The sequence below is a fragment of the Eleutherodactylus coqui genome, chromosome 11 (assembly GCF_035609145.1).
Source record: "Eleutherodactylus coqui strain aEleCoq1 chromosome 11, aEleCoq1.hap1, whole genome shotgun sequence".
Taxonomy (NCBI): Eukaryota; Metazoa; Chordata; class Amphibia; order Anura; family Eleutherodactylidae; genus Eleutherodactylus; species Eleutherodactylus coqui.
Window position 1 is genome coordinate 135,218,640 of NC_089847.1, and position 19,566 is coordinate 135,238,205.

Consider the following 19,566-nt stretch of genomic DNA (forward strand, 5'->3'; position numbering starts at 1 on the left):
TCCTGCCTCTGTTGCGCACGTTACACGGACAGCCCCCGTTAATTTGCATCGAGACATTCAGACGCGGTATTTTTAGTCTACCTTTTGCGCACACAAATCGTGTGTATTTGCGCAGGTTTTAAAAAAAAAATGCACGCATCCTGACACGGGCAATAAAGTTAATTAGTTCAATGTTTTTGTGCGCAAATGTGCAGGAAAATAGAGCGTGCGCACGCAAAATACGGTTATGTGAGCAAACCCATGGAAATCAGCGGGTTCTATTCAGTACGCATGGCGTACAAAATGCTGTGCAAATACGTTCGTGTGAGATCAGCCACGAGTGGAGAGGGGGACGCTCGCTGACGTCCGAGTGGGAGAGGGGGACGCTTGCTGACGTCTGAGAGGAGAGGGGGACGCTTGCTGACGTCTGAGAGGAGAGGGGGACGCTTGCTGACGTCTGAGAGGAGAGGGGGACGCTTGCTGACGTCTGAGAGGAGAGGGGGACGCTTGCTGACGTCTGAGAGGAGAGGGGGACGCTTGCTGACGTCTGAGAGGGAGAGGGGGACGCTTGCTGACGTCCGAGTGGGGGACGCGGACGCTGGCTGACGTCCGAGTGGGGGACGCGGACGCTGGCTGACGTCCGAGTGGGGGACGCGGACGCTGGCTGACGTCCGGGTGGGGGACGCGGACGCTGGCTGACGTCCGGGTGGGGGACGCGGACGCTGGCTGACGTCCGGGTGGGGGACGCGGACGCTGGCTGACCGGGTGGGGGACGCGGACGCTCGCTGACGTCCGGGCGGAGTATCTGCACTATTGAGTGGCCCGCTAGCGGCTAGTGTTAATGTAGTGACACCTCCGCTCTACGGACAGGACGGCGTGGGGATCTGGTAATGTTGTTTGTTTGAGAACTATGTCGCCACTTAGTGGGTGATATTGAGACTTCACACTGACGCATTAGGCTGTTAGTCAATATAAGCCATGTAGAATGACTCCTGCGGCTACGGCCTGGGCTTCTCACCCGTTTGGACATAAGCCCACGGCAGGACTTTTTACAGGCCTGTGATCGCCGATATGTGAGGACCGACGGGTATGGAGCCCGGCTCATGCGGGAGGCCTCCCCGGCTGGGGAGCACATGTGGCTGCTACTGGCCCTGAGGTAAGACCCCCCCCCCCCCCATCTCCTGCCGGGGTCTTACCTCTTATCTCTCCACCCTGAAGACCCCTTACACCAGACACATTTTATCTACCAACCCCTCCCCGTTGGTAAGCAGCTCATCGCTGGGGCGAGCCGGAGCCGGTGGGGAAGGCGAGTATACGCTTTTTGTTACGGGGAGCCTGTTTTTATCCCTGATGGCCCCGTCTAGCCAACATAGAGCCATATGACCCCACACGCCGCGTTTCTCTTCGCTTTGGCTGATACTTTTTGGGCCGCTGCCATTTCTTCCCGTTGACTTTTCTATAGGAATGTAAAAATGTAAAAGGAGGAAAAAAGCACAAACGGGGTAAGACCTGCGGGCCCCGGAGCTCAGGAGCCTCCCAGCGCCCACAGCAGCCAATCACAGTGCAGCTTTCAGTTTACCTCAGCAGTGTAAGAAGGGAAAGCTGCGCTGTGATGGGTTGCTATGGGCAACCAGTAGTGAGGCCTGATGGATGTACGTGTGAAGGACGCTGCAGATGTGGTCAGCAAGCCACTTTCCATTGGAAGACTGTAGCAGATATGCGCATCCACCCCTCCGATGTCTGGGGCAGATTTACCGCCATTCAGTAGGATTAACCCCTGCGTGGCCATTTATAGCGAAAAACATAATAAAAACTCACATGTAATATTTTTCTGCAGCGCTGATTTCAATTGAAAATAAAACCCTGAAAACACGGATTGTGCGTCGCGGCGCCGGGTGAGTGCGGCCTAGCGGAATATTCCATAAGAATACAGTTAGAGACGGAAGAGCTACGGGGGAGGGGGCGGCAGGTCCGACCGGCCCTGAATGATGACAGCAATGTTTACAGGACCCGTCATCTCCCGGACAGTCATGGCAGAGCACCGCTGTACAGAAGGTCGGACGGCGCAGCTGTGTGGTAACATAATGGAGATGGAACAATACCTCTGCAGCGCCACCTAATGTAACATTAGGCTGAAAAAAGCCCCCTGTCCATCCACTTCAGCCTGTTACCCCCCAATGTTGATCCAGAGGAAGCCAAAACGCACCGATGCCCGACTCCAATCTGGCAATCGGTATTATCCCCGAATCACTGACCTTCTGAGGCATCAGTGATGTAAGATGTCATATCGTATCGCTCAAGAAAGGCGTCCAGACCCCTCTTACACTCTTCTAATGTGCGCAGTACGGTACTGCAGCGCCGTGTGTAATGTCCGCTGTGTAGAAGTGCGGAGATTAACCCTTTCCAATCCGCTGACGTCTTTCTACATTCTGATTGAGGCTTGTACAGCTCCAATGTCAGAAGATGTCCGACAAGGTATTCTTACCGTCTATTGCCAGCCACTCCACTGTTGGAGCCTCTCTGGTGCGCACACACACTGGCAGAGGTGTAACTTGAAGCTCCTGGGCCCCAATGCAAAACTGTAACAGGGCCCCCTAACTATAATGCTTTATTCATAGTACTGGGCTCCCATATAGAGAAGAGAGGCCTTATGGGCCCCCTAAGGCTCCTGGGCCCGGGTGCAATCGCATCCCCTGTTAGTTATGTCATGCTGGCTTTAGCCAGCAGATGGCACCGTTGTATAATAGCTAAAAGAGAAAATCTTTTAGGAAACCCTGAATCCAAAATTGGATTGGAAAGGGTTAAAATAGACAAATCACCGGGTCCTGATGGCATACACCCCTGGGATCTAAGGGAGTTACGTTATAGCATAAGCAGACCCTTGTTTCTTACATTTAAGGACTCTGTAGTGACGGGGTCTGTTCCACTTCCATAGCCAATGCGGTGCCGATATTCCAGAAGGGGTCAAAAAGCGAAGCTGGAAACTGCAGGCTGGTAGGTCCTACTACTACTGTGGGTAAAATGTATGAAGGGTTCCTAAGAGACGCCGTCCTGGAGGACCTCAAGGAAAATAGCCGTATAACTCCGTATCAGGACGGGTTTATGAGAGATCGCTGCTGTCACACCAACCTGATCAGCTCCAACGAGGAGGTAAGTTCTAGACTGGCCGGGGAGTCACTGGATCTTCTCTTTCTCTGGACTTCTCCTTCTGCGCTGCATAGAAGGTTGGTCTGGGGAGAATATGTGTAAGGGGGTAAGTAACTGCACAATGATAGAAAGCAGGGGGGTTATAAATGGTACAGACTCTGATTGGGTCACTGTTACTAGTGGTGTACCACAGGAGGCAATACTGGAGGGGTCACCGTTACTAGAGAGGTACATTACATGGGGCAGTATTGGAGGGGACACCGTTAGTAGTGGGATACCACAGAAGGCAGTATTGGAAAGGTACCCATTACTAGTTGGGTACATTACTGGGGACAGGATTGGAGAGGTCATCCTTACTAGTGGGGTACCACAAGAGGCAGTATTGGAGAGGTCCCCATTACTAGTGGGGTACATTACAGGGGGCAGTATTGGAGAGGTCCTCATTACTAGTGGGGTAAGATAGGGGGCAGTATTGGAGAGGTCACCATTACTAGTGGGGTACCACAGGATTCAGTATTGGAGAGGTCCTAATTACTAGTGGGGTACCACAGAGGGCAGTATTGGAGGGGTCACTGTTATTAGTGGGGTACCACAGGGGGCAGTATTGGAGATGTTACCATTACTAGTGAGGTACCATTAGGGGGCGCTCTAATAACTATGTACAGATATATCAGGGGATAATACAGAGATCTCTCCCATCATCTATTATACCCAAGAGTGTAACAAGGGGGCGCTCTAATAACTATGTATAGATATATCAAGGGTCAGTACAGAGATCTCTCCCATCATCTATTATACCCAGGACTGTAACAAGGGGGCGCTCTAATAACTATGCATAATATATCAGGGGTCAGTACAGAGATCTCTCTCATCATTTATTATACCCAGGACTGTAACAAGGGGCTCTAATAACTATGTATAGATATATCAGGGATCAGTACAGAGATCTCTCCCATCATCTATTATACCCAGGACTGTAACAAGAGGGCGCTCTATTAAATATGTATAGATATAGCAGGGGTCAGTACAGTGATCTCTCCCATCATCTATTATACCCAGGACTGTAACAAGGGGGTGCTCTAATAACTATATATAGATATATCAGGGGTCAGTACAGAGATCTCTCCCATCATCTATTTATACCAAGGACTGTAACAAGGGGGCGCTCTAATAACTATGTATAATATATTAGAGGTCAATACAGAGATCTCGCCATCATCTATTATACCCAGGAAAGTAACAAGGGGGCGCTCTAATAACTATATATAGATATATCAGAAGTCCGTACAGAGATCTCTCCCATCATCCATTATACCCAGGACTGTAACAAGGGGGTGCTCTAATAACTATATATAGATATATCAGGGGTCAGTACAGAGATCTCTCCCATCATCTATTATACTCAGGACTGTAACAAGGGGGCGCTCTAATAACTATGTATAGATATATCAGAAGTCCGTACAGAGATCTCTCCCATCATCCATTATACCCAGGACTGTAACAAGGGGGTGCTCTAATAACTATATATAGATATATCAGGGGTCAGTACAGAGATCTCTCCCATCATCTATTTATACCAAGGACTGTAACAAGGGGGCGCTCTAATAACTATGTATAATATATTAGAGGTCAATACAGAGATCTCGCCATCATCTATTATACCCAGGAAAGTAACAAGGGGGCGCTCTAATAACTATATATAGATATATCAGGGGTCAGTACAGAGATCTCTCCCATCATCTATTATACCAAGGACTGTAACAAGGGGGCGCTCTAATAACTATGTATAATATATTAGAGGTCAATACAGAGATCTCTACCATCATCTATTATACCCGGGACTGTAACAAGGGGGCGCTCTAATAACTATGTATAATATATCAGGGGTCAGTACAGAGATCTCTCCCATCATCTATTATACCCAGGACTGTAACAAGGAGGCACTCTAATAACTATGTATAGATATATCATGGACAGTACAGAGATCTCTCCCATCATCTATTATACCCAGGACTGTAACAAGGAGGCGCTCTAATAACTATGTATAGATATATGAGGGGTCAGTACAGAGATCTCTCCCATCATCTATTATACAAAGGACAGTAACAAGGGGGCGCTCTAATAACTATGTATAGATATATCAGGAGTCAGTACAGAGATCTCTCCCATCATCTATTATACCCAGGACTGTAACAAGGGAGCGCTCTAATAACTATATATAGATATATCAGGGGTCAGTACAGAGATCTCTCCATCATCTATCATATCCAGGACATGACCGGGTGGGATTTCACATGTGGAAGCCCTCAGCAGAATCAGACCCTGCGCCCGGCTGGCATCCATGTGCCCCTGACACATATGTTTACTGTTCTGCGGACGGTCCGCACGGCTCGCCGTTGGACATGTGCAGTACAGGGTTTTTTCTTAAACCTCTGCTTTTCCTGAATCCTTGTGGACGGCCGCCGGTCGGATATCCTCCATTGACGCCCACGGAATCCGCTTACAAATAGAACCTGCTGGGAATTTTTCTCTGCAAACGGAAAATGGCAATTGATTTCTGCTCGTGTGCGATGGGCGCCGTGCTGCGGGATCCGGAGGCGGGCGCCGTGCTGCGGGATCCGGAGGCGGGCGCCGTGCTGCGGGATCCGGAGGCGGGCGCCGTGTGCGGGATCCGGAGGCGGGCGCCGTGTTCGGCGGACTAATGCTGAGTCTTCCTTACCTTATTAGTCACATGTTCTCCCCGCTGACCGCGCCGCTCAATTAGAGGGTTTTTGTAAAGCGGACAATTGTAGAAAAAGAAAAACAGCTACAATTTGTATTCAGATCTTTATTGAAAAGATACAAAATGCAAGAAATACTTTGGGCCAAAACAATCAGAATCTGGTAAAACTGTAACATAAAACCCTCAGATATGCTGTTATTGGGGGGCCGCGCCGGACGCTCTGATGTCTCACATCTCCAGCGATCTGCAATCAATTTCATTTGTCCGTAAGTAGATTGGCGCCGCACTAAGCCCCTCCCACGAGGCGTGAAGATGGAAAAGCTACCAGAACCTTCCTTGTGATGGTCCGTAATGCAGGATCAGCAGCCGGTCCGCGATGCGTCGCCGCCGGTGTGAAGACAGCGGATCGGTAGAGTTCGCACAAAACCTCCTGGGCGCCGGCGGATCACGAGAAAACGATGCGCAGTAGAGACTATAGAGGTCGATCAGCGGCTGCGCGGGGCGGTCGTCACCAGAGAGAAGTTTTGCGCGAACTCTACACAAACATGAAAGAGGTCAGTAAGTCTGTTGTAAGTGGTCTGTACGATCTGTGGGGGAGGGGGGGGGGGTCATTTACAGAACGCCGACATGATCTTATTCTGGTTGCCAGATTTGGAGTCGGGAAGGATTTTGATCGCCTTCGATCTGATCGGTGGGTTAGATGAATATTTGGGGTAACGGGCTGCCCTGGGTGGACGGGGGGCTCTTAGCCTTTACACTATGTGCGGCTGGCAGTGCGGAGCCGGCCCTGTTGTCTGCTCGGGGCGGCCGGCCGTGTTGTGTTTGTAACCTGCTGTGTTTTCTCATCACTCGGTATTTATAGCCAAACCTCATCACCTGCAGCCACACCCCCTGTCTGACTCCTCCCGCACACCTGACCGACCACGTGACGGATCGTGACGTCATCGCAGGTCCTTTAGCCTCCTCAGCTCTGGCCGGATGTTGATAGGCGGAGCCACACAGACTGCCAGCAACAAAGATGGCGCAGTACATAGACCCATGTGAGTAGCCGGGTTGTTAGTGTGTGCTGGGAGTTGTTGTCCTACAGAGAGCGGTGATGTGTGGTGACTTCAGGCAGTGAGCGGTCAGTCAGGGCTTCAGACGGTGAGGAGAGCCCAATGGCCGGTGGGCTGTCCTGGTACGCGGAGGGTGATGGGCACTAGCAGCTCCCCGGTGTGATGGAGAGGATCTACTGTAGGGCAGACTCCTGGTTGTGTCCGACCGCCCGACATCGCAGCTTGCTGTGAGGCCGCAGATCGGTCAGACTGCCCAGATGACCCACAGCCGACTGCCTACAGCGGGCGCGGCAGAACCGCAGTGACAGAAGGTGGCGCCGGTCTGATATTATACGATGTGGACCATCGGGTGCGTCACCTACCTGCGGAAGAGATGGCGGTGGGAGACTAGCCGGTGCGGCGGTGTGATGCGATGAGCCGGGTCCTGGCAGCGTATCGCCTCCCAAACCTCGTACAGACAATGACCCCCCTGATGTGGTGGATGGGTTCCCCGATGGCGGCCGCCTCTACTGGCAGGAACAGATGAAGGCGGCGACTTCTCCATCCAGACCTCATCCGACCGACTCCATATTCACGCCGGGATTTCACGTGCGAATCGCATCCGATGTGAACGGAACTCGTGCGCTAAAAGGAGCCATTTGTGTGCCGAGCGTTCATTCCCAGGAGGGGTTATCTCTTTCTCTTCTTTCTCTGATGTCCGCGATAACGACGATGGAGCGATATAACATCACTGCCGCGTGTCTTATTACAGGCAACGCAGCGAATAACCAGACGGCGGCGGAGCTTATTACTCTAAATGGTTCATTCGTGCGCAATTCTCTTTATTTGGATGAAAAAGCAAAGAAAATGACCCCCGTGTCGTGTCCTGGAGGTCGTCCATCTGCTCTGTGGTGCGACCAAACCGCTTGTACTTGTCGTTACTGTCATCCGTTTGTATCACAGGTAACCGTGAAGAAGCGCACAGAACTACGGGACGCGGTCCGGAGGTTCCCCTCTATTGTACGCTCAAAAAGTAGATACAAAACAAATGAAATTGTGGAAAAGTCACCGTCAGCGTTCTGCATGGTAAATGCGCCCCACGTGGTCACTCTGCCGCCATGGGGGGGCGGCTCTTGGCCTCTGCAGCCGTAGCTGCCTTAACACATGTAATAGAATCGCATGATGAAGAGAAAACACAGAGTTCTGAAATCCATGCTCTTCAATGGTTTCCTAAACATTTGCAATGTTTTCAGGCATGCGATCTGAAAACATTAGAAACTCTTATTCTGTCGTGAGAAAATCACAAGCGGCAGCGATGGTTTACGAGAAAAAGCACCGCTGACACTCGGATATCTTATGAGCAAAATTGCTATTTTTCTTGCGGCAGTATGGCGATCGCCGTGTGAAGGAGCCCTAATAAAGATTCCTGTTTTTCAGCTGTGATTAAGGAGTTTGAGGACCTCCCGGATCTGTCGGACAGCGATGATGATGGCGCCTGGGATGATGAGGATGACGGCGGTGCAGCGGTCCGGTGTCTGTTCTGTGCCAGGTATGTCCTGTAGAGAAGCCGCCTGTATATTCCTGCATGTACCCAGGATGATGGGTGTCCTTGTTCCTCCGCAGCACACAGTCCTCGCCAGAAGAGACCTTCAGCCACTGCCGCACCCGGCACCAGTTTGACATTCGGCAGCTCATCTCCCGGCACGGTACAGCAGACATATTCCATTACTGGAGGGGTTACATCAACATACAAAGCGATCCGCAGGATGGGGCAGAACTACTTGTGGGGAAATCCAACCGCTAGGAACGTGCTGATCCGGAAAACGGGGGTCCCTGCATGAAACGAGCAGCGGTTGCGCATGCGCTGATCAGGAGAGCGGGGGTCACTGCATGAAACGAGCAGCGGTCACGCATGCGCTGATCAGGAGAGCAGCGGGGGTCACTGCATGAAACGAGCAGCGGTCGCGCATGTGCTGATCAGGAGAGCGGGGGTCACTGCATGAAACGAGCAGCAGTCACGCATTCGCTGATCCGGAGAACGGGGGTCACTGCATGAAACGAGCAGCGGTCGCGCATGCGCTGATCAGGAGAGTGGGGGTCACTGCATGAAACGAGCAGCGGCCGCGCATGCGCTGATCAGGAGAGCGGGGGTCACTGCATGAAACGAGCAGCGGCCGCGCATGCGCTGATCAAGAGAACGGGGGTCCCTGCATGAAATGAGCAGCGGTTGCGCATGCGCTGATCAGGAGAGTGGCGGTTACTGCATGAAACGAGCAGCGGCCGCGCATGCGCTGATCCGGAGAACGGCGGTCACTCCATGAAACGAGCAGCGGCCGCGCATGCTCTGATCCGGAGAACGGCGGTCACTGCATGAAACGAGCAGCGGCCACGCATGCGCTGATCCGGAGAACGGCGGTCACTGCATGAAACGAGCAGCGGCCGCGCATGCGCTGATCCGGAGAACGGCGGTCACTGCATGAAACGAGCAGCGGCCGCGCATGCGCTGATCCGGAGAACGGCGGTCACTCCATGAAACGAGCAGCGGCCGCGCATGCTCTGATCCGGAGAACGGCGGTCACTGCATGAAACGAGCAGCGGCCACGCATGCGCTGATCCGGAGAACGGCGGTCACTGCATGAAACGAGCAGCGGCCGCGCATGCGCTGATCCGGAGAACGGCGGTCACTGCATGAAACGAGCAGCGGCCGCGCATGCGCTGATCCGGAGAACGGCGGTCACTGCATGAAACGAGCAGCGGCCGCGCATGCGCTGATCCGGAGAACGGCGGTCACTGCATGAAACGAGCAGCGGCCGCGCATGCGCTGATCCGGAGAACGGCGGTCACTGCATGAAACGAGCAGCGGCCGCGCATGCGCTGATCCGGAGAACGGCGGTCACTGCATGAAACGAGCAGCGGCCGCGCATGCGCTGATCCGGAGAACGGCGGTCACTGCATGAAACGAGCAGCGGCCGCGCATGCGCTGATCCGAAGAACGGCGGTCACTGCATGAAACGAGCAGCGGCCGCGCATGCGCTGATCCGAAGAACGGCGGTCACTGCATGAAACGAGCAGCGGCCGCGCATGCGCTGATCCGAAGAACGGCGGTCACTGCATGAAACTAGCAGCGGCCGCGCATGCGCTGATCGGGAGAACGGCGGTCACTGCATGAAACGAGCAGCGGCTGCGCATGCACTGATCAGGAGAGCAGCGGGGGTCACTGCATGAAACGAGCAGCGGTCACGCATGCGCTGATCCGGAGAACGGCGGTCCCTGCATGAAACGAGCAGCGGTCACGCATGCGCTGATCCGGAGAACGGCGGTCCCTGCATGAAACGAGCAGCGGTCGCGCACGCGCTGATCCGGAGAACGGGGGTCACTGCATGAAACGAGCAGCGGTCGCGCACACACATTTCTGTTCCCTGCAATGGTAATGCTGAAGATTACTGTTCTTAGACTTGGTGATCTTCAGCGCTCCCCTTTAATTAGAGGCAGTGTGCGTGGGCAATGGCCTCTTCTGTATACAAGGACCTTTTGGAACCCCCATTCTCCAGAGCGGTGGGGGTCTCCATGCTTGGACTTCTACCAATCAGGGGACGTCTTTATGTAAAATCTTTTGTACAGCGCTTTCAGCTAATTTATTACCCCCCACCAAGCTGGGTGCTCATTTGTACCGACCTCAGAAGGATGGAAGGCTGAGTCGACCTTGAGCCGGTTACCTGAACCATGTGGGGATTTAACCTGCAACCTTCAGGTCGTGTAGGAGGGGTATTCTGGTTACAAAAACTTATTTACTTTTTTTTTCTCCAAGCTTTCACCAATTCATTGTACAGGTGATAACTGATAAATCAGTGGGGGTCCGACCTGAGCACTTCTGTCTATGCCAGGCACGGCGCTGTATGTTGTATAGTGGCCATGTCTGGTATTTCACCTCAGTCCTATTCACTTGAATATTGGATACCAGAAAGGTTAAAAAAAAATGGTATAAGGTGCAACCAGGATCAATGGATAAGATCGCACAAGGAGGGTATTTTTAAACTTCTCCATTAATAAAACCAGCTCTACGTGTTTCCAGGTCAGCTGACCTCTTCCTCAGTGTTTGCGGAGGACCTACTGAACTAGCTGTATAGTTACCAGATCCGTGCAGCCCCCTCTGACCTGCGGCTCCCGGGGTCTCTCTAGCATGAACCATGCCCCGGGGCTCCGCTGCCCCTGACACGGCTAAAGTGCAGCCCCCCGCAAACAACGAACACTGAATCCAGCTGACCAATCAGAAGCCTCGCCTCATGATGTGGATGCTACGGCATGAGTAGAAGCAACTATCTTCAGTATGTCTCCAGCAAATACAGAGGAAGAGGTCGTCTGACCTGGAAACACGTCTGTAAGCTGGGTTATAAATGGAGACGTTTGTATCTCTGGTTGCACCTTATTCTTGGCCTTTTTTTTTTTTTTTTTTCAACCTTTCTGGTATTATTATCCATCCATCCGCCCAGGAGGGCATCGGGGGACCCCCAGGAGGGCATCGGGGGACCCCCAGGAGGTGACGGTAGTTGAGCTTGGTTGCACCTATCGTAGACAGTCTTCCGTCCTTACATCTTCACAAAGGACTTGGTCCCCACGTTTTGGTTTCCTCCTCTCTGCTTGGGTTGCTCCGTCGTCTTCTCTCCACTTGGATGGGACTGAGCGGTTGTCGGGCCAGGTGACTGATGGACGTGACAACTGCGGCCTGAGAAGGGGCAGCAGCGCCCACCTGCAGGGTCCCAAGTGCCGGACCCCGCTGATAGACTACTGATGTAACCTGAGGATGTGGCGTCGGTAGTGTTAATCCCAGAAAGTTCTGATCACTCTTTAATGTGTTCCGGCACAGGGGGTGTAGAGAGGGCACTGAGGGCGTAGAGCTGGCACATGTCACCGACTTCCTGTAGATCAGGTTGGTCCAATCTAATTTTTTATTGAATGATTAAAAAATGTCACCTCCATCAACGGGCAGGAGAGCGCCTGGCGCTTCAGTGCTGACTGGGCGGTATACTGGCACCAGGTTGTCCTAAAAAGCTTTGTTGCGGCCACCCTGCCACCGACATGCAGACCCGCGGGTCCTCGGGGCGTAGGCCTTATTCACACTCCGTGCAGTTTTGGTCTGTGAAGAACTGCCTGACTTTAGGGACCGCGTCTCACATCTGTTCTTGTTCTTAACCTACAAGTCTATGCGGATGGATACGTTGATCACGCGTGGCAGAAGGTGGACGAGTGATGTCATTTAAAGAGCTGGTACCACAATTGCAAGTTATGCCCTATCCACAGGATGGGGGCTAACTCGCTGATCAGTGGGGGTCTTAGTGCTTAGACCACCACAGGTCCTGAGAATGGGACTCCGGTGTCTCGCTCTGTTACTGTGGTGGGGTCACTTCTCCCCCTTCAGTGACATCGCTGTGACTGGAGTGCTGGACGAGCGTGGGCGGTCAGCGATCCATCCAGGTCAGTGGGGCTGATGGAAGTAACCAAGTGGACGCCGCTCAGCCATCTCTGCAGTCCCAGTGAAAGAATGGGGCGCTTGTGTGACCTGCACTGCGTTCAGTCTTCTCACTTGGGGGGTCCTCTGTTCTAGAGAATAGTTGGGATCACAGCAGTGAGACCCCCACCGATCAGCAAGTTATCTCTTAGCCCCGGTCCATAAGATAACTTGCAACTGTGATACAACTCAGTCACAACCCATTTAAGTCAGTGGGTGCATGAGAAGAAGAGAAACAGATCCACAGCTGAGGGTTTGTTACAGTTGTAACATCATCTTCTGAAGGGGGGGGGGGGGTGGTTGGGGCGTCTTGTAGCTTCACATTCATCAATCACCTAAGAGCTGCTCTACCGGGTGCCGCTGTGATGAAATGTACTGCGATGCGCCTGATATGCAGGGCAGCGGCTGCGGAGCTGCATTCAGACAGCTGCTCGCTGGGGATCCGCCCATCTGATATTGATGGCCTATTCTGAGGATGGATCAATAATAAATTAGTCCTGGAATATCCCTTTAAGCCCATAATTGGGTGCATTCAGTCCTGGCATCCTGTTTGGCATTTTACCAGGACTCCTCCGTCCGGCATCTCATACCAGATTGGCCCCAGATACCCCAAACGCAGTGAAGAGGGCTTCAGTGTTGCGTCTGTTACTTTGTTGTCTCTTGTGTTTTAGGACTTGACGTCTACGGATACATTAAACTCATCAACTACATCAGATCTACAGTAAGTGTCTCGTATCCTGAATGTTGGGGCGCAGGCTCCGGGGTTGTGGGGTTCTGGCCGAGGCAGTGCTGGGAGGTGGCGGTCTGGCGGTGGCTGCTTGTCAGTAAATCAAGCTATACCAACAGCAGCACACGCATGTGCGTGTATTTATACTTGTGTGTATCGGTGTATGTCATCGGGTCTGTGCGTGTATGGGTCTGTATACAAGTATGTTTTGTATCTTATGTATATATTTCTGTGATCCTATATTGTGTATGTAGATATGTGCTCTCATATGTCTAGCCGGAGAGGCGGCACAGATAAACACTATCCTACCACAAGTAATCGGACAGCAAGAATCAGTAGTGTGCATTTCCATATGTTAGTACTTAGTGGGACTTCTTGGTCCCTAATGACATCGGATACTCTCTGCGGTATACTTTCTACTAACATCTGATACACTTCAGCTGGAATTTCCCTCCATTCATCCTGCAAATGTCTGAGTTTTCTCAGAAGATGGATGCTTTTCATATTTACTGACCCAACGTTTCAGTTCGTTCCAAAGATGTTCAGGTCGAGCAGCCGGTCCAATTGTGAAACATTTATTGGCTTAATCAAATGTAACAGTGTTGGATGTGTGACGAGGCGGGCTGTCTTGTTGGTAGTATGGCCGACCATCCCCAGAGTAGTGCCACGTTGTCAGCAGCACGTTATTGTCTAGAGTGTCAGGGTCACCTCCGTATTCACAGTTCTTGTCACTGCGACCAACTAACAGAGACCATGCCACGTAAAACATCCCCCGACCATAACTGAACCTTCGCCGTGCTTAACTGTTGGCACAACACACTCGGGTAACAGGCGTTCGCCAGGTGCCGTCCACACTCGGGTGCAGCCATCTGATGTGAAGATGGACTAGCGTGAATCTTCACTCCAGAGGATGTTCTTCATTGCCCAACTATCCAATGACCGCACTCCTCCCTCCGTTATAGTTGATCCGATACATCTTCTCTGAGTGAACTTGCCAGATGTTTGTGGGATGAATGGAGGGAAATAACAGTAGAAGTGTATCACATGCCAGTCAGAGTATCTGGTGTCATTAGGAGCGACGTATTACCCTCTAGAAATAAGTACTACCGTGTTTCCCCGAAAATAAGGCACCCCCTGAAATTTGCAGACGTCCCAAATATAAGGCACCCCCCGATAGTAAGGCATAGTAGTGTGCAGGCAAGTCAAGAGGCCTGTCCCCTGCTGCCATCCCCGTTGTCTCCTACCTCCAGATGTATAGGTAGATCTGCAGACAGTCTGCTGTTATCCTGTCCCTGCTGTGCTGTAAGAGTGTGCTGTTGTGAGCTCCCCTTGCTGGCTGGAAAAGTCCATACTGTACGTTCTGTTCCTGCTGTACACGTCTGCTGTGATGAGCTCCCCCTGGTGGCCGGAAGCTGCAATACCGTCCCTGCTTACAAGTGGTACAGGAACTTCTGTCTGCAGACAGGTAAGTTACTTTACAGCCCTTATTTTTTTATGGCTCTGTGTGTGAGTCAGGCAACCTGTGTGTGATTCTTAAGGCTGGGTTCTCACAGCGAGATTTCCGCCGGGAAAGCGCTGCTTCAAAACCCACGGCACTCAGCCGCTTGTTTTGAAGCGACCTGGCTGTACGCTTTTCCGTTTCTGTGGCCGGTGAATCCGCACCACAACAACGGCTTCTCCCAGCTTTGCCGTGACAGATTTGCTGTCCCATGTGGACAAGATTTCTGAGAAATTTCGTCCACAAAGCTGGCCAATTGAGGGATTAGCGGCCACAGACGGATTTGCCGCGGCGAAATAAGACACCCCCTGAAAATAAGACGTAGCGCATATTTGGGAGCAAAAATTAATATAAGACGCGTCTTATTTTCGGGGAAACGGGGTAACTTTCATTCTTGCTCAGAGGTCCAGTTACTTGTGGTTGGATAGTGTATATCTGCAGTAAACTAATGTATGTACCTGTATATCTTTGTGCCTCTTACAAGAGTACTACAGGTCTGCGTAGCTCCAGTATGTGATATATAATATAAAACCTGCCTAGGAGTATCTCCCTGTGTATCTGTCCTGTTTTATATTCTTTGAGTCTCTTATGGGAATTTGGTTTGAGTCACCAAAAAGATTCTAAAAGTGGAAATTACTTAAAGGGGTCGTCTAGGATTAGAAAAACGTGGCCATTTGTTTTGTTTTTCCAGAAACGGCGCCACCCCTGTCCACAGGTTTTGTGTGGTATTGTAGCTCAGCCTAATTCACTTCAATGAAGCTGAGCTGCAGTACCTAACACAACCCAAGGACAGGTGGGGTGCTCTTCCTGGAAGAAGGCAACCATGTTTTATTAATTTTGTACAACCTCTTGCATGGGATTAGATCTTCTCTTTGGTACCACCACCTAAAAATTATAGCGCCTGCTAGTGGATGCTTCACTGAGATTTTAGCCAGACCCCCCCCCCCCCCCCTCCCCCTTCCCTTCCGCAGTCATGTGCTGACTGTCCCTTTTTTCTGTTTTGTCCAGAACTGCACCGTGGAGAGCCTCAGTAATGTTGCTGACCCTACACCGTGGGACAAGGATGAATTCTTCAAGCCGGTCATCCCGGATGATGGATTACTTCAGTACGGTAAGCTACGGGTCCAGCTGGCAGAGGCGGGTTTATTATATATATCCTTCCAATTCCTCAGCGATCCTGCTGCTTAACTTATAGGGGTTTTCGGGGCAAAAGCTACTGATAACTTTTCCTCAGGATAGCTTATTTAGTCTGCATAAAAGACAGCTTAATAACTATGTATAGATATATGAGGGGTCAGTACAGAGAGCTCTCCCATCATCTATTATACCCAGGACTGTAACAAGGGGGCGCTCTAATAACTATGTATAGATATATGAGGGGTCAATACAGAGATCTCTCCCGTCATCTATTATACCCTGGACTGTAACAAGGGGGCGCTCTAATAACTATGTATAAATATATCAGAGGTCAGTACAGAGATCTCTCCCATCATCTATTATACCCAGGACTGTAACAAGGGGGCGCTCTAATAACTATGTATAGATATATCAGGGGTCAGTACAGTGATCTCTCCCATCATCTATTATACTCAGGACTGTAACAAGGGGGCGCTCTAATAACTATGTATAGATATATCAGGGGTCAGTACAGAGATCTCTCCCATCATCTATTATACTCAGGACTGTAACAAGGTGGCACTCTAATAACTATGTATAGATATATCAGCAGTCAGTACAGAGATCTCTCCCATCATCTATTATACCCGGGACTGTAACAAGGGGGCCCTCTAATAACTATGTATGGATATATCAGGGGTCAGTACAGAGATCTCTCCCATCATCTATTATACCCGGGACTGTAACACGGGGGCCCTCTAATAACTATGTATGGATATATCAGGGGTCAGTACAGAGATCTCTCCCATCATCTATTATACCCAGGACTGTAACAAGGGGGCCCTCTAATAACTATGTATGGATATATCAGGGGTCAGTACAGAGATCTCTCCCATCATCTATTATACCCGGGACTGTAACACGGGGGCGCTCTAATAACTATAATATATCAGGGGACAATACAGAGATCTCTTCCATCATCTATTATACCCGGGACTGTAACAAGGGGCGCTCTAATAACCATGTAAAGATATATCAGGGGTCAGTACAGAGATCTCTACCATCATCTGTTTATACTCAGGACTGTAACAAGGGGGCGCTCTAATAACTATATATGGATAGATCAGGGGTCAGTACAGAGATCTCTCCCATCATCTATTATACCCAGGACTGTAACACGGGGGCGCTCTAATAACTATGTATAATATATCAGGGGTCAGTACAGAGATCTCTCCCATCATCTATTATACTCAGGACTGTAACAAGGGGGCGCTCTAATAACTATGTATAATATATCAGGGGTCAGTACAGAGATCTCTCCCATCATCTATTATACTCAGGACTGTAACAAGGGGGCGCTCTAATAACTATATATATATATGTATATTAGGGGTCAGTACAGAGATCTCTCCCATCATCTATTATACCCAGGACTGTAACACGGGGGCGCTCTAATAACTATGTATAATATATCAGGGGTCAGTACGGAGATCTCTCCCATCATCTATTATACTCAGGACTGTAACAAGGGGGCGCTCTAATAACTATGTATAATATATCAGGGGTCAGTACAGAGATCTCTCCCATCATCTATTATACTCAGGACTGTAACAAGGGGGCGCTCTAATAACTATATATATATATATGTATATTAGGGGTCAGTACAGAGATCTCTCCCATCATCTATTATACCCGGGACTGTAACACGAGGGCGCTCTAATAACTATGTATAATATATCAGGGGTCAGTACAGAGATCTCTCCCATCATCTATTATACCCAGGACTGTAACAAGGGGGCGCTCTAATAACTATGTATAGATATATCAGGGGACAGTACAGAGATATCTCAATCATCTATTATACCCAGGACTGTAACAAGGGGGCGCTCTAATAACTATGTATAGATATATCAGGGGTCAGTACAGAGATCTCTCCCATCATCTGTTTATACTCAGGACTGTAACAAGGGGGCGCTCTAATAACTATATATGGATATATCAGGGGTCAGTAATTGGGATGTTTGTAAACATTTCCCATTCTTTTGTACTCTTATTTTTGAGGACATCATCCCAGTCAATAAGGTTGAGGCCATCTCTGAGCTGATGGAACTTGGCCTTCCTAAAGTTTAGTATTGTCATTACTCTCCTATAAAACTTTTTGAAAATAAGTGGAAATGTATTATGGTCACTCTTTCCCCGCTGCCCCCCCAACCTGCACTCATGATCTATCAGGTCTGTTGGTTAATATGAAGTCCAAAATGGCTGTACCTCTGGTTGGATTCTGTACAAGTTGAGTAAGGCATGAGATCCGCAGGTTTCAGCTTCCCAGTTTATATCCGGGTAGTTAAAGTCCCCCATAATTGCTTCCTTGTGACTTGCTGCTTCATCTATTTGTCTCAGTCATAGACTTTCAGTATCTTGTCTTATATTTGGTGGCCTATGAAAACCCCTATGTGGATTTATTTTCCCTCCATGCATTTCCAGCCATTGAGACTCAACATGTTCATCTCCTTCCAATATATCTTCCTGTAATGTCGACTTGAAACAGGATTTTACATAGACAAGCCCCTCCCCCTTTCCATTTTTTCTGAACAGACTGTAACCCTGTAGGTTCACTGCCCGATCACCGCTTTCATCCAGCCAGGTCTCCGTTCTTCCCACTATGTTGTAGTTCTCCTCAGACATTATTACTTCCGGTTTGACAGCCATAGGAGAGGGTCCTGCAAACTGCTTCTCAGACATTGCGGGTGTGACGGCTGACTTGTCGTGTCTTTAATCTCTTCGTTCGCGAGGGGGCACCTTATGTATTAGGCATCCAAGTTACTTTTACTGCCGTAGATTTTCATGTATCGAGTTTCTTTCCAGATATTGAAGATGCACAGTGTGAGTCCCTCAGTACAGAGGAATTTTCCGAACCATCGCTCTTCGATCGGATGACGCAGGCAGAAATCCGGGCGCGTCTAGCAGAGGAAACGCTGGCCAACGCCATTAAGGAGCTGCATAGAATGAGGTTTGTATCTGTATTGAGCTTTGCTTAAAGGGACATCAACCCAGAATAGAGGGCCAAATGTGAGGCGGGAGGGGTGGGGGGCTCTACCTCTGCTAGCTGTTATGGCTTACTATAAGGCACACGTTGTATGATGGGTTTCGTATCCTCACTGGATTTACACTTAAAGGGGTGGTTCAGCTGACGGACCTTTTAGGAAAAAAAGTAAAGGCTCAAATGTGTGTTTAAAAAAACAAAACAAAACACCCAGCGGTGCTTACCGTCCTCTGCCCTGCAGATCTAGTGCTGTGGTCCTTATTGGGCAAAGGCTATCACCGGACCACGGCAGCCATTCTGGCATCGTGGCTTTCAGTTTCTGAGCGGTGATGCCAGGAGAACGTCACATGACCTGCTGGAGCTTCTGATTGGCTGCCGTGGTCAGGTGGTAGCCATTCCTCAGCAAAGACTGGGAGGACCGTGTGGGCTGTAGTGCTGGGTCGCCAGGATGGCGGACTGGTAGCCGCTGCTGGTTTTGTAGTTTTAACACATCTCAGCCTATACTTTGCGGGGGGCGGGGGGGTTCTCGGTGCTTATTAAACACCTGAACGCCTTGTTGTTCTGTCCATACAAATGACGATGGTGTCGCGGTCACATGACTGCCCCGCGCTCCCCGCCTCCGTTCAGTGTGGGTATGGATGGGGTCCTCTGATAAAACACTTGTTTACAGCAGATTACAATTTTACCAGAAAGTGTCCGACCCCCTTAAGGTGGCATTTAATGGGTGCGGTGGCACCTTTCAAGCTGGGTCACACGGGGCAGATTTGCTGCGGAAATTCCATCCGGAATTTCGC

General features: G+C 50.4%; 1 protein-coding gene across 1 annotated transcript in view; it reads left to right on the forward strand.

Annotated features, from left to right (window-relative positions):
• The first annotated feature begins 6,650 nt into the window (after positions 1-6,650).
• PRMT3 (protein arginine methyltransferase 3) overlaps positions 6,651-19,566 on the forward strand; it is a 95,140-nt gene continuing 82,224 nt past the window's right edge. The window contains exons 1-6 of the mRNA XM_066583593.1: positions 6,651-6,888; positions 8,320-8,431; positions 8,506-8,588; positions 13,060-13,109; positions 15,622-15,724; positions 18,595-18,739. Of these exons, the coding sequence (XP_066439690.1) occupies positions 6,867-6,888; positions 8,320-8,431; positions 8,506-8,588; positions 13,060-13,109; positions 15,622-15,724; positions 18,595-18,739 (515 nt within the window). The 5' untranslated portion in view covers positions 6,651-6,866. The remainder of the gene's footprint in view (positions 6,889-8,319; positions 8,432-8,505; positions 8,589-13,059; positions 13,110-15,621; positions 15,725-18,594; positions 18,740-19,566) is intronic.